General features: G+C 33.1%; 1 protein-coding gene across 1 annotated transcript in view; it reads right to left on the reverse strand.

Moving 5' to 3' along the window:
* The window catches only part of SYNE2 (spectrin repeat containing nuclear envelope protein 2), a 799,180-nt gene that overhangs the window by 522,141 nt on the left and 260,310 nt on the right, over window positions 1-16,729 (reverse strand). The window contains exon 25 of the mRNA XM_053697281.1: window positions 3,108-3,231. Coding sequence (XP_053553256.1) covers window positions 3,108-3,231 — 124 coding nt within the window. The remainder of the gene's footprint in view (window positions 1-3,107; window positions 3,232-16,729) is intronic.

A 16,729-nucleotide genomic window follows, 5' to 3' on the forward strand; every position in this document is an offset into this window, starting at 1 on the left:
CAATCGAGAAAGAAGAAACCTTCCTCTGGTACCTTGAGACACAATTTCTAGTGTCCAGGGATCCTGAACGTCTCTTATCCAAGCCTGGACAAAGAGAGAAAGTCTGCCCCCTACTAGATCCGGTCCCGGATCGGGGGCCACCCCTTCATGCTGTCTTGGTAGCAGCAGCAGGCTTCTTGGGTTGTTTATCCTTGTTCCAAGACAGGTTGGGTCTCCATGTGGGCTTGGCTTGTGAATAATTCCCTTCCTGTTTAGTGGAAGAGGAAGAGGGGACTCCCTTGAAATTTCAAAAGGAACGAAAATTACTCTGTCGTCCCCTTTGCTTATATGTTTTATCTTGAGGGAGAAGGTGACCCTTACCTCCCGTAATTCGTGCTAAGATGGAGAATCCCGAACTCTTAGCCGCCAATTTGGTAATCTGAAAGGAAGCATCCGTAATAAAAGAATTAGCCAGCTTAAGGGCCTTAATTCTATCCTGTATTTCCTCCAAAGAAGTCTCAGTTCTAAGAGACTCTTCTAGGGCGTCAAACCAAAAAGCAGCCGCAGTCGTGACTGTTACAATGCAGGCCGTCGGTTGCAATAAAAACCCTTGATGAACATAGAGTTTTTTGAGAAGACCCTCCAACTTCTTATCCATGGGGTCTTTGAAAGCACAACTGTCCTCTATAGGGATAGTCGTACGCTTAGCCAGGGTAGATATAGCTCCCTCCACCTTAGGGACTGTTTGCCAAGAGTCCCGAACAGTGTCAGATATGGGATACATTTTATTAAAATTAGGAGAAGGTGAGAACGGGATACCCGGTCTTTCCCATTCCCGCTTAATAATTTCCCAGATTCTCTTAGGAACCGGAAAAACATCAGAGTAAGCAGGCACCTCTAAGTATTTGTCCATCTTACACAATTTCTCTGGTGGTACCACAATAGAGTCACAGTCATCCAGAGTCGCTAAAACCTCCCGAAGTAACAGGCGGAGGTGTTCAAGCTTAAATCTAAACGGACATGACGTCCGAGTCCGTCTGAGGTAACATACTTCCCGAATCGTAAAGTTCCCCCTCAGACAGAAGTTCCCTGACCCCCAATTTAGATCCCTGTGAGGGTACATCGGAAATAGCCAACAAAGCATCAGAGGTCGCACTATTCAAATTGACTTCTGTCCTGCTGCGTTTGCCCTGTAACACTGGCAACTTAGATAACACCTCTGTAAGGGTAGATGACATAACTGCAGCCATATCCTGCAGAGTAAATGAGGTAGACGCGGTTGAAGAACCTGGCGTCGCTTGGGTGGGCGTTAAAGGTTGTGACGCTTGGGGAGAAAGTAGCGGCATACCCTGATTCTCATCAGACTGAGAAGCATCCTTAGACACACTTTCCTTAAAGAAAATCTGCTCTTTACATTGTAAGGCCCTTTCAGTACATGAGGAACAAAAAGTAAGAGGGGGTTCCACAATGGCATCTAAACACATAGAACAAGTAGTTTCCTCTAGTTCAGACATGTTAAACAGACTAGCAATAGCAATAATAGTCGTTCTTTACTTGATATATTGAGCTCTGAAGTCAAATTACATAGCCAAAAAATTTGAACTAAAAAGGTGTACTGCGCCTTTAAATAATAAAAGCGCAACAATTTTACTGCAATCAGTCAATACAACTTTCACAACAATAAAAAGTGCCCTTATGTGCCCAAATTAACTTAACAATATTACTCAGTTCTTGGAAAAGTTATATATCAATTTTTGTCAACTTTAATCCAATTTTTAAACACACTTCAGGCCCCTGCACCTCGCCACAGCTCTGCTGTGGCGCCTACCTGCCCCCGGACCGCACTGATCCACCAGAAGAAGCGCTCCCAAGACTCTCTGAACCCAACGAGTGCAAAACTGACTTAGGCCCCACCGGAGCCTCAGGACCCTGCTGCCGATCCGGAAGAATACTGCATAAAAATAGGCCCCGCCCACCGTGGGCATAACTCGAGCTGTACTGAGACCCGCATGGGACGACAAAACAACATGTCGGTCTTCCAATCTTATACTAAAAAACGCCATGTGCCCCTCTTATACACGCACTTTACATAATAAAAGTGCAACAGTATTGACTATCGATCTCTGTCAAGCCAGCTATGAAGCCATAATAACGTCATGCAAACAGCATCTCCCAGCGTCAGCCCACACAGTTTATTTAAAGTGAAAACGCCAAACACACTATTAAATAAGCAAAATAAAAGGGAATTCCAGGTACACCATTTTTCCTATAGTGCATACTGATTACCCCTCCCTAATTAGGGAATAATGTCAGCCTGTTCTGATGTATCAAGTCTCCCCAGAAACAAATGACTGAACATACCTCAATGCTGCTTGTAGCATGACACGGTTCTCCACACTGAAGATGTTTCTTTGCACTACCTTCAACTGCTCCCCAGCAGGATCTTAGATAACGTGTGCTAAGATCATCAACATCAGGGCAGAAAATAAGATGTCTCCACTCCTCTTGGGAAGTTATAGACTGACGATTTCTCCCTGAGAAAAATAGTACTCACTGGCACCATTATAAAATAAAAAAGATTGAAGAATCTAAACTAACACCTCACTTTACCTCTTCCTATCACTAACACAGGCAAAGAGAATAACTGGGGGAGGAGGGAAGGGAGGAGCTATATATACAGCTCTGCTGTGGTGCTCTTTGCCACTTACTGCTAAACAGGAGGCGTAATCCCATAAGTAAGGATGAAATCTGTGGACTTGTCATATCTTGTAAAAGAAATACAATTTAAAAAAAGTTTCCAGTTCAGTTCAATTAACAAATTTGTTTTGTTCTCATGTTATTCTTTGTTAAATAGATACCCAGGTAGCCAGCGTGCACATCTGGAGAACTACATGACAGGAAATAGTGCTGCCATCTAGTGCTATTGCAAATGATGATACATGCACGCTCCTGAACTTACTGTCCTGCTTTTCAACAAAGGATAACAGGAAAATGAAGAAAAATTGAAAATAGAAGTAAACTAGAAAGTTGTTTAAAATTGTAAATCCTAAAAGAAAATGATGAGGTTTTATGTGAGGGGAATGGGAGAAAGGATTCCAAGTTCGGATTTGTTTATCACCCAGACGCACCTGGAGCTTGTGCACTCTGCCCTGCAGTGACGTCACATCTTGCTCTTCTCTGGGACTATCAACCTCAAGCGTCTCTTTCAGTCTTTGCAAATTCAGCTCCAGACAAGATTTCTCTGTGTCGTATCTAAATATATAAATATAATAGAGACATATGTATATGAATTATGTTTTATTGGTTCAATATAAATATCTATACACATATACAGTAAATATATATATTATTATCGGTTATTTGTAGAGCACAAACAGATTTTGCAGTGCTAATAGATGATTATATATAGGTATAGATATTTACAGATATATATAGGAATATCTATTTATAAATACTTAAAACATATTCCCCTATGTGAAGAACATTCGAATGTGAAATATTTACAGTAACTACACAGTTAAAGGGACACTGAACCCAATTTTTTTCTTGTGTGATTCAGATAGAGCATGCAATTTTAAGCAACTATCTAATTTACTCCTATTATCAATTTTTCTTCATTCTCTTGCTATCATTATTTGAAAAAGAAGACATCTAAGCTTTTTTCTTGGTTCAGAACTCTGGACAGTACTTTTTTATTGGTGGATGAATTTATCCACCAATCAGCAAGGACAACCCAGGTTGTTCACCAAAAATGGGCCGGCATCTAAACTTACATTCTTGCATTTCAAATAAAGATACCAAGAGAATAAAGAAAATTTGATAATAGGTTTAAATTAGAAAGTTGCTTAAAATTTCATGCTCTATCTGAATCACAAAAGAAAAAATTTGGGTTCAGTGTCACTTTACACACTTTATTAAATATGAATATTGCATAAATATGATTTTTTCATGTTTTCATCTACTTGACTGCAAAGGGCTCCAATACACACATATATATATATATATATGTGTTGTATCTTTATGTTAAAGCCTGACTTTTTTTCTCTAACACCTGATACCTCATATCTTTGAGCCCTTAAAACTTTTTTGTGCAATTTTTTAAATATATTTTATTATATGGTGTAATTATGAGTGTAACTGTACTGTGTAATGTATATTTATTAGATAGTGTTATTATGTGTGTAACTGTACTGTGTAATGTATATTTATTAGATGGTGTTATTATGTGTGTAACTGTACTGTGTAATGTATATTTATTAGATAGTGTTATGTGTGTAACTGTATTGTGTAATGTATATTTATTAGATAGTGTTATTATGTGTGTAACTGTAATGTGTAATGTATATTTATTAGATAGTGTTATGTGTGTAACTGTATTGTGTAATGTATATTTATTAGATAGTGTTATTATGTGTGTAACTGTACTGTGTAATGTATATTTATTAGCTAGTGTTATTATGTGTGTAACTGTAATGTGTAATGTATATTTATTAGATAGTGTTATTATGTGTGTAACTGTAATGTGTAATGTATATTTATTAGATAGTGTTATTATGTGTGTAACTGTAATGTGTAATGTATATTTATTAGATAGTGTTATTATGTGTGTAACTGTACTGTGTAATGTATATTTATTAGATGGTGTTATTATGTGTGTAACTGTACTCTGTAATGTATATTTATTAGACAATGTTATTATGTGTGTAACTGTACTGTGTAATGTATATTTATTAGATAGTGTTATTATGTGTGTAACTGTACTGTGTAATGTATATTTATTAGATAGTGTTATTATGTGTGTAACTGTACTGTGTAATGTATATTTATTAGATAGTGTTATTATGTGTGTAACTGTACAGTGTAACGTATATTTATTAGATGGTGTTATTATGTGTGTAAATGTACTGTGTAATGTATATTTATTAGATGGTGTTATTATGTGTGTAACTGTACTGTGTAATGTATATTTATTAGATAGTGTTATTATGAGTGTAACTGTACTGTGTAATGTATATTTATTAGATAGTGTTTGTGTGTAACTGTACTGTGTAATGCATATTTATTAGATGGTGTTATTATGTGTGTAACTGTACTGTGTACTGTATATTTATTAGATAGTGTTATTATGTGTGTAACTGTAATGTGTAATGTATATTTATTAGATAGTGTTATTATGTGTGTAACTGTAATGTATATTTATTAGATGGTGTTATTATGTGTGTAATGTATATTTATTAGATAGTGTTATTATGTGTGTAACTGTAATGTGTAATGTATATTTATTAGATAGTGTTATTACGTGTGTAACTGTACTGTGTAATGTATATTTATTAGATGGTGTTATTATGTGTGTAACTGTACTCTGTAATGTATATTTATTAGACAATGTTATTATGTGTGTAACTGTACTGTGTAATGTATATTTATTAGATAGTGTTATTATGTGTGTAACTGTACTGTGTAATGTATATTTATTAGATAGTGTTATTATGTGTGTAACTGTACTGTGTAATCTATATTTATTAGATAGTGTTATTATGTGTGTAACTATACTGTGTAATGTATATTTATTAGCTAGTGTTATTATGTGTGTAACTGTAATGTGTAACGTATATTTATTAGATAGTGTTATTATGTGTGTAACTGTACTGTGTAATGTATATTTATTAGCTAGTGTTATTATGTGTGTAACTGTAATGTGTAACGTATATTTATTAGATAGTGTTATTATGTGTGTAACTGTACTGTGTAATGTATATTTATTAGATGGTGTTATTATGAGTGTAACTGTACTGTGTAATGTATATTTATTAGATAGTGTTATTATGAGTGTAACTGTACTGTGTAATGTATATTTATTAGATAGTGTTATTATGTGTGTAACTGTACTGTGTAATGTATATTTATTAGATAGTGTTATTATGAGTGTAACTGTACTGTGTAATGTATATTTATTAGATAGTGTTATTATGTGTGTAACTATACTGTGTAATGTATATTTATTAGATAGTGTTATTATGAGTGTAACTGTACTGTGTAATGTATATTTATTAGATAGTGTTATTATGTGTGTAACTATACTGTGTAATGTATATTTATTAGATAGTGTTATTATGAGTGTAACTGTACTGTATAATGTATATTTATTAGACAGTGTTATTATGAGTGTAACTGTACTGTATAATGTATATTTATTAGACAGTGTTATTATGAGTGTAACTGTACTGTGTAATGTATATTTATTAGATAGTGTTATTATGTGTGTAACTGTACTGTGTAATGTATATTTATTAGATAGTGTTATTATGAGTGTAACTGTACTGTGTAATGTATATTTATTAGATAGTGTTATTATGTGTGTAACTATACTGTGTAATGTATATTTATTAGATAGTGTTATTATGAGTGTAACTGTACTGTGTAATGTATATTTATTACACAGTGTTATTATGAGTGTAACTGTACTGTGTAATGTATATTTATTACATGGTGTTATTATGAGTGTAACTGTACTGTGTAATGTATATTTATTAGATGGTGTTATTATGAGTGTAACTGTACTGTGTAATGTATATTTATTACATGGTGTTATTATGAGTGTAACTGTACTGTGTAATGTATATTTATTAGATGGTGTTATTATGTGTGTAACTGTACTCTGTAATGTATATTTATTAGACAATGTTATTATGTGTGTAACTGTACTGTGTAATGTATATTTATTTGATAGTGTTATTATGTGTGTAACTGTACTGTGTAATGTATATTTATTAGATAGTGTTATTATGTGTGTAACTGTACTGTGTAATGTATATTTATTAGATAGTGTTATTATGTGTGTAACTGTACAGTGTAACGTATATTTATTAGATGGTGTTATTATGTGTGTAAATGTACTGTGTAATGTATATTTATTAGATGGTGTTATTATGTGTGTAACTGTACTGTGTAATGTATATTTATTAGATAGTGTTATTATGAGTGTAACTGTACTGTGTAATGTATATTTATTAGATAGTGTTTGTGTGTAACTGTACTGTGTAATGCATATTTATTAGATGGTGTTATTATGTGTGTAACTGTACTGTGTACTGTATATTTATTAGATAGTGTTATTATGTGCGTAACTGTAATGTGTAATGTATATTTATTAGATAGTGTTATTATGTGTGTAACTGTAATGTATATTTATTAGATGGTGTTATTATGTGTGTAATGTATATTTATTAGATAGTGTTATTATGTGTGTAACTGTAAAGTGTAATGTATATTTATTAGATAGTGTTATTATGTGTGTAACTGTACTGTGTGATGTATATTTATTAGATGGTGTTATTATGTGTGTAACTGTACTCTGTAATGTATATTTATTAGACAATGTTATTATGTGTGTAACTGTACTGTGTAATGTATATTTATTAGATAGTGTTATTATGTGTGTAACTGTACTGTGTAATGTATATTTATTAGATAGTGTTATTATGTGTGTAACTGTACTGTGTAATCTATATTTATTAGATAGTGTTATTATGTGTGTAACTATACTGTGTAATGTATATTTATTAGCTAGTGTTATTATGTGTGTAACTGTAATGTGTAACGTATATTTATTAGATAGTGTTATTATGTGTGTAACTGTACTGTGTAATGTATATTTATTAGCTAGTGTTATTATGTGTGTAACTGTAATGTGTAACGTATATTTATTAGATAGTGTTATTATGTGTGTAACTGTACTGTGTAATGTATATTTATTAGATGGTGTTATTATGAGTGTAACTGTACTGTGTAATGTATATTTATTAGATAGTGTTATTATGAGTGTAACTGTACTGTGTAATGTATATTTATTAGATAGTGTTATTATGAGTGTAACTGTACTGTGTAATGTATATTTATTAGATAGTGTTATTATGTGTGTAACTATACTGTGTAATGTATATTTATTAGATAGTGTTATTATGAGTGTAACTGTACTGTGTAATGTATATTTATTAGATAGTGTTATTATGTGTGTAACTATACTGTGTAATGTATATTTATTAGATAGTGTTATTATGAGTGTAACTGTACTGTATAATGTATATTTATTAGACAGTGTTATTATGAGTGTAACTGTACTGTATAATGTATATTTATTAGACAGTGTTATTATGAGTGTAACTGTACTGTGTAATGTATATTTATTAGATAGTGTTATTATGTGTGTAACTGTACTGTGTAATGTATATTTATTAGATAGTGTTATTATGAGTGTAACTGTACTGTGTAATGTATATTTATTAGATAGTGTTATTATGTGTGTAACTATACTGTGTAATGTATATTTATTAGATAGTGTTATTATGAGTGTAACTGTACTGTATAATGTATATTTATTAGACAGTGTTATTATGAGTGTAACTGTACTGTGTAATGTATTTTTATTACATGGTGTTATTATGAGTGTAACTGTACTGTGTAATGTATATTTATTAGATGGTGTTATTATGAGTGTAACTGTACTGTGTAATGTATATTTATTACATGGTGTTATTATGAGTGTAACTGTACTGTGTAATGTATATTTATTAGATGGTGTTATTATGAGTATAACTGTACTGTGTAATGTATATTTATTACATGGTGTTATTATGAGTGTAACTGTACTGTGTAATGTATATTTATTACATGGTGTTATTATGTGTGTAACTATACTGTGTAATGTATATTTATTAGATAGTGTTATTATGAGTGTAACTGTACTGTATAATGTATATTTATTAGACAGTGTTATTATGAGTGTAACTGTACTGTGTAATGTATATTTATTAGATGGTGTTATTATGAGTGTAACTGTACTGTGTAATGTATATTTATTAGATAGTGTTATTATGTGTGTAATTGTACTGTGTAATGTATATTTATTAGATGGTGTTATTATGTGTGTAACTGTACTGTGTAATGTATATTTATTACATGGTGTTATTATGTGTGTAACTGTACTGTGTAATGTATATTTATTAGATAGTGTTATTATGAGTGTAACTGTACTGTGTAATGTATATTTATTAGATAGTGTTATTATGTGTGTAACTGTACTGTGTAATGTATATTTATTAGATAGTGTTATTATGAGTGTAACTGTACTGTGTAATGTATATTTATTACATGGTGTTATTATGAGTGTAACTGTACTGTGTAATGTATATTTATTACATGGTGTTATTATGAGTGTAACTGTACTGTGTAATGTATATTTATTAGATGGTGTTATTATGAGTGTAACTGTACTGTGTAATGTATATTTATTACATGGTGTTATTATGAGTGTAACTGTACTGTGTAATGTATATTTATTAGATGGTGTTATTATGAGTGTAACTGTACTGTGTAATGTATATTTATTACATGGTGTTATTATGAGTGTAACTGTACTGTGTAATGTATATTTATTACATGGTGTTATTATGTGTGTAACTATACTGTGTAATGTATATTTATTAGATAGTGTTATTATGAGTGTAACTGTACTGTATAATGTATATTTATTAGACAGTGTTATTATGAGTGTAACTGTACTGTGTAATGTATATTTATTAGACGGTGTTATTATGAGTGTAACTGTACTGTGTAATGTATATTTATTAGATAGTGTTATTATGTGTGTAATTGTACTGTGTAATGTATATTTATTAGATGGTGTTATTATGTGTGTAACTGTACTGTGTAATGTATATTTATTAGATAGTGTTATTATGAGTGTAACTGTACTGTGTAATGTATATTTATTAGATAGTGTTATTATGTGTGTAACTATACTGTGTAATGTATATTTATTAGATAGTGTTATTATGAGTGTAACTGTACTGTGTAATGTATATTTATTAGATAGTGTTATTATGTGTGTAACTATACTGTGTAATGTATATTTATTAGATAGTGTTATTATGAGTGTAACTGTACTGTATAATGTATATTTATTAGACAGTGTTATTATGAGTGTAACTGTACTGTATAATGTAGATTTATTAGACAGTGTTATTATGAGTGTAACTGTACTGTGTAATGTATATTTATTAGATAGTGTTATTATGTGTGTAACTGTACTGTGTAATGTATATTTATTAGATAGTGTTATTATGAGTGTAACTGTACTGTGTAATGTATATTTATTAGATAATGTATATTTATTAGATAGTGTTATTATGAGTGTAACTGTACTGTATAATGTATATTTATTAGACAGTGTTATTATGAGTGTAACTGTACTGTGTAATGTATATTTATTACATGGTGTTATTATGAGTGTAACTGTACTGTGTAATGTATATTTATTAGATGGTGTTATTATGAGTGTAACTGTACTGTGTGATGTATATTTATTACATGGTGTTATTATGAGTGTAACTGTACTGTGTAATGTATATTTATTAGATGGTGTTATTATGAGTGTAACTGTACTGTGTAATGTATATTTATTACATGGTGTTATTATGAGTGTAACTGTACTGTGTAATGTATATTTATTACATGGTGTTATTATGTGTGTAACTATACTGTGTAATGTATATTTATTAGATAGTGTTATTATGTGTGTAACTGTACTGTGTAATGTATATTTATTAGATAGTGTTATTATGTGTGTAACTGTATATTTATTAGATGGTATTATTATAAGTATAACTGTACTGTGTAATGTATATTTATTAGATGGTGCTATTATGAGTGTAACTGTACTGTGTAATGTATATTTATTAGATGGTGTAATTATGTGTGCAACTGTACTGTGTAATGTATATTTATTAGATGGTGTTATGAGTGTAACTGTACTGTGTAATGTATATTTATTAGATGGTGTTATTATGTGTGGAACTGTACTGTGTAATGTATATTTATTAGACAGTGTTAATATGTGTGTAACTGTACTGTGTAATGTATATTTATTAGATGGTGTTATGTGTGTAACTGCACTGTGTAATGTATATTTATTAGATGGTGTTATTATAAGTGTAACTGTACTGTGTAATGTATATTTATTAGATAGTGTTATTTTGAGTGTAACTGTACTGTGTAATGTATATTTATTAGATGGTGTTATTATGTGTGGAACTGTACTGTGTAATGTATATTTATTAGACAGTGTTAATATGTGTGTAACTCTACTTTGTAATGTATATTTATTAGATGGTGTTATTATGTGTGTAACTGTACTGTGTAATGTATATTTATTAGATGGTGTTATTATATGTGTAACTGTACTGTGTAATGTATATTTATTAGATGGTGCTATTATGAGTGTAACTGTACTGTGTAATGTATATTTATTAGATGGTGTAATTATGTGTGCAACTGTACTGTGTAATGTATATTTATTAGATGGTGTTATGAGTGTAACTGTACTGTGTAATGTATATTTATTAGATGGTGTTATTATGTGTGGAACTGTACTGTGTAATGTATATTTATTAGACAGTGTTAATATGTGTGTAACTGTACTGTGTAATGTATATTTATTAGATGGTGTTATGTGTGTAACTGCACTGTGTAATGTATATTTATTAGATGGTGTTATTATAAGTGTAACTGTACTGTGTAATGTATATTTATTAGATAGTGTTATTATGTGTGGAACTGTACTGTGTAATGTATATTTATTAGACAGTGTTAATATGTGTGTAACTCTACTTTGTAATGTATATTTATTAGATGGTGTTATTATGTGTGTAACTGTACTGTGTAATGTATATTTATTAGATGGTGTTATTATATGTGTAACTGTACTGTGTAATGTATATTTATTAGATGGTGTTATTATGAGTGTAACTGTACTGTGTAATGTATATTTATTAGATGGTGTTATTATGTGTGTAACTGTACTGTGTAATGTATATTTATTAGATAATGTTATTATGAGTGTAACTGTACTGTGTAATGTATATTTATTAGATAGTGTTATGTGTGTAACTGTACTGTGTAATGTATATTTATTAGATGGTGTTATTATGTGTGTAACTGTACTGTGTAATGTATATTTATTAGATGGTGTTATTATGAGTGTAACTGTACAGTGTAATTTATATTTATTAGATGGTGTTATTATGTGTGTAACTGCACTGTGTAATATATATTTATTAGATGGTGTTATTATAAGTGTAACTGTACTGTGTAAGGTATATTTATTAGATAGTGTTATTATAAGTGTAACTGTACTGTCTAATGTATTGTTATTAGATAGTGTTATTATAAGTGTAACAGTACTGTGTAAGGTATATTTATTAGATAGTGTTATTATAAGTGTAACTATACTGTGTAATGTATATTTATTAGATAGTGTTATTATAAGTGTTACTGTACTGTGTAATGTATGTTTATTAGATAGTGTTATTATAAGTGTTACTGTACTGTGTAATGTATATTTATTAGATATTGTTATTATAAGTGTAACTGTACTGTGTAATGTATATTTATTAGATATTGTTATTATAAGTGTAACTGTACTGTGTAAGGTATATTTATTAGATAGTGTTATTATAAGTGTAACTGTACTGTGTAATGTATATTTATTAGATGGTGTTATTATGTGTGTAACTGTACTGTGTAATGTATATTTATTAGACAGTGTTATTATGAGTGTAACTGTACTGTGTAATGTATATTTATTAGATAGTGTTATTATAAGTGTAACTGTACTGTGTAAGGTATATTTATAAAATAGTGTTATTATAATTGTAACTGTACTGTGTAAGGTATATTTATTAGATAGTGTTATTATAAGTGTAACTGTACTGTATAAGGTATATTTATTAAATAGTGTTATTATAATTGTAACTGTACTGTGTAAGGTATATTTATTAAATAGTGTTATTTTAAGTGTAACTGTACTGTGTAATGCATATTTATTAAATAGTGTTATTATCCCGGCAATGATTCTAGTGTAAATTGCGATTGCCCTCACACATTCGATTTACTTTAAACGTGTAATACGCAAGCTCCTTCCAACGTTTGCAAACAGCCCTGATAACCCTGATTTCGCTCGTGCGACAAAGTAAGCGATCCACTCGTAATCTGGCCCAACATGGGATAAATTAAGTAATTCACTTTATAGGATAACAGTCACTTATACACACATATCTATACTATAATTGCGTTTGTAATGTCCGTCACCGTCGGCAGTTGCGCACGCATCCTCAATGGAATGTTGGCAGCGCGAAGACAGAAGAATTCACCTGGATGCAGCAAAGCTGCATCCAGGTGAATTCCGAAAATGGTAGGGTGGTGAAAGAATCCACCGAAGGGGATGCAGCATGAGCTGCATCCCGGTGGATGCAGTGAAGGCAAACGGAGCATTACAAAAGCAACACCTAATCGCCCACATTAAAGTATTTAAAAAAAAACACTGCCTGCACGAAATATAACAAAAAAAAATCCTACACGAAGTATTAACTCCTAAACCGCAAAACCCCTACATTGCAATAAACCTATTTACCCTATGAACCCCTAAACCCCTACATCGCAATAAACCTATTTAACTCATTAACCCTTTAAACCGCCAAAACCCACAACGCAAATAACTATTTAAATAACTAAGTACAGTACACTAACCTAACACCCCCTAACCTAACAACCCCTAACCTAACACCCCATTAAATAAACACAAAATACCTAAACTAATACATTCTAAAGTTACAAAAAATAAAAAGAACTGTTTACAAAAAATAAAAAAAGCTAACATTACAGAAAATAAAAAAATCAAATGTAGACACTGACATTTTTATTAATGCTTATTTTTCTGTGTCAGTGTCTACATTATTGATACAGTAACTATGCATTGATATAGTATAAATTATGTATGGGCGGAGTTACGGAAATTGCCGATCGCAACTTCCAAAAATATTTTACGGGGATAGGAATTAACATATGCGTCAGTGACAATCAAACACTGCACGTTTGTGGAAAGTCACGCCTCTCGCTCGCGGCAAATATGTAGTTTAAAAAATAATTAGACTGTCCTCTGGGCAGGCTTATCGACTATTAGTACATATTAGTAAATATGCACTGCAATGCAAAACACCTGCAAACAAAATAACTGTTCTCAAAGTATTTACAACTGTCATTCTGCACAGTACAGACAGCAGCAAAGGGACAACTCTTACTGAGTATTTTATCTTATCTCCTTTTATTGCAGTCAGTTAGGACCAGATGTAAATAAGATCCTGTACTGATCTGAGCAATTACTGTGCAGCTGGATCAGAACATAAAGGTAAAATCGCTCTCGGGAACCTCAAGCCTTAAAGGGACACTAAACCAAAAAAATTTCTTGCATGATTCAAATAAAGCATGCAATTTTAAGCAACTTTCTAATTTACTCCTATTATCATTTTTTCTTCGTTCTCTTGCTATCTTTATTTGAAAAAGAAGGCATCAAAGCTAAGGAGCCAGCACATTTTTGGTTCAGAACCATGGACAGCAATTGTTTATTGGTGCTGTCCAATCAGCAAGGAAAACCCAGGTTGTTCACCAAAAATGGGCCGGCATCTAAATTTACATTCTTGCTTTTCAAATAAACATACCAAGAGAATTAAGAAAATTTGATAATAGGAGTAAATTAGTAAGTTGCTTAAAATTGCTGCTCTATGTGAACCTTGAAAGAAAAAATTTGGGTTCAGTGTCCCTTTAAAGCTTCCAAGCAGAAAATGACTAGTGATTGGTGGCTACATGTGACAGTCGTTTTCTGATTAGCTGACTGGTAGAATCTTGATTGAAAGCGACAAGTCTAAATGGTACTTTACATATGATTTTGACCCCTTTTCACATACACCTAGATTACAAGTTTTGCGCTATAGAGGGTGCAAAACGAATGCATCAAAAGTTGCGTTATTTCACCCTCCATACCGCTGCCATTGCGAGTTGAAAAAACCGCCTTGTGCGTGCGATATGGTTGTGTTAAGCTCAATACCGCACAAAATACAAGCGCTGCTTTGAAGTGCTCGTGCACGCTTTCCCCATAGACATCAATGGGGAGAAAGTGTTAGAAAAAAAACCTAACACCTGCGATTGCGGAATGAAAAGCTCCGTAACGCAACCCCATTGATGTCTATGGGGAAAAAAAACATAAATTATGCTTACCTGATCATTTTCTTTTCTTCCGATGGAAAGAGTCCACGGCTGCATTCATTACTTTTGGGAAATAAGAACCTGGCCACCAGGAGGAGGCAAAGACCCCCCAGCCAAAGGCCCAAACACTCTTCCTACTTCCCTCATCCCCCAGTCATTCTGCAGAGGAACAAGGTACAGTAGAAGAAATATCAGGGTGAAAAGGTGCCAGAAGAATAAACAACAAAGACGCACCACATAAAAAAAAGACAGGTGGGGAGCAAAATTTATGTTTTTCTTCCTAAATGGAAAGAGTCCACAGCTGCATTCATTACTTTTGGGGAAAAAATACCCAAGCTATAAAGGACACTGAATGCCAAAACGGGAGGGTACAATAGGCAGCCCATTCTGAGGGCACCAGGTCTGAAAACCACTACCCAACAAAAAACCTGCTTCGTCCGAAGCCGAGAAAACAGAAAGGGAAAAAAGGCCCCAAGGACACTGACCAGCAGATAGCCCGGAAGCCTTGCTAGAGACTGCAACATCAGACACAACTAAGCCAACAGTCCTCCGGGGGACACCGTCGTCCAACAGTCGGTCCCCCACCACACACCCTTTACTAGCGAAGGCAACCCCCGCCGAAACTCCCAAATGAATAAGGCAAGGAAGAACCAAATGGAAACCGAAAGGTTACCACAAACTCCATAAAAGGAAAACCCCCCAAATCAAGACCTAAATGGGTCCTGACAAAAAGGGGAGGCAACGCTCAATCCAAATAGAAACCACAAGGTTTAGAACCGGGTAGCAGAACAGGAAGCAAAGACCGAAACAAGGTCACTAGAGCCCTAGGCGCAATAGCCACACTACGAGTAGAACAAGGGGATACTTCAAGGACAAAGTCACTCGAACAAAGGCTAGTCTCTATATCACCCCCAAAAATCAGAGGAGAAGATAAAATAAGGATGCAGAGCATCCCCCAGCTCCAGGGAAGAAACCCTAAACAGAGCTCAAGGAGACCACACTGCCCATGTCCCTATAAAGGAACCAACTCCCGAAGGGAACCACGTCCCCCTAAGGAACCTGAGGAACGGACGATGTCCGAAAGGTCTCAAGAAGAGAACCACAGCAGGAACAAGTCCAAGGAGAATTACAGAGCCTCAGAAGGCCAAACCGCTCAAAACAGCGGTAAGGAGGCGCTAAGCCCCCAATCCTCCCAAGAAAGGAAAGAAACTCTAGGCCCAGAGGAAATCGGAGCAAAGAGAGTAACGCAGCGGAACTCCACTGACCCGGTCACCAGATTGAATGCTAGGGACTGACACAATCCTCCCTTTTAGAGTGTTTAGCTGAACTTGTAAAGGAAAACAGGAAAACACACAAATGATAATGTGAGCACTCAGCGCCCCACCGGACCAGCCAGGCAGAACAGGTGCCACGTGTCTTCATAAGCCACAGGACAGAAGATCTGAATCCCAGCAGGACCAGCCGCAGCTGGGGGTCATAACTGACAAGTTGGCTAAATCTTCCCTCAGAGGGGAAGGAAAACAGACAAACCTAGGACTAACGTGCCCCTTAAACTTCAGCAGAAGCAAACAGGGAGAATCGATCCCAGAAGTTCATGAAGGGGACAGCTACACCCGCAGGGATCTGTATAGGCCCACCGAAGGCCGGTAGACCC

Source organism: Bombina bombina, chromosome 1, assembly GCF_027579735.1.
Source record: "Bombina bombina isolate aBomBom1 chromosome 1, aBomBom1.pri, whole genome shotgun sequence".
NCBI classification, from domain to species: domain Eukaryota; kingdom Metazoa; phylum Chordata; class Amphibia; order Anura; family Bombinatoridae; genus Bombina; species Bombina bombina.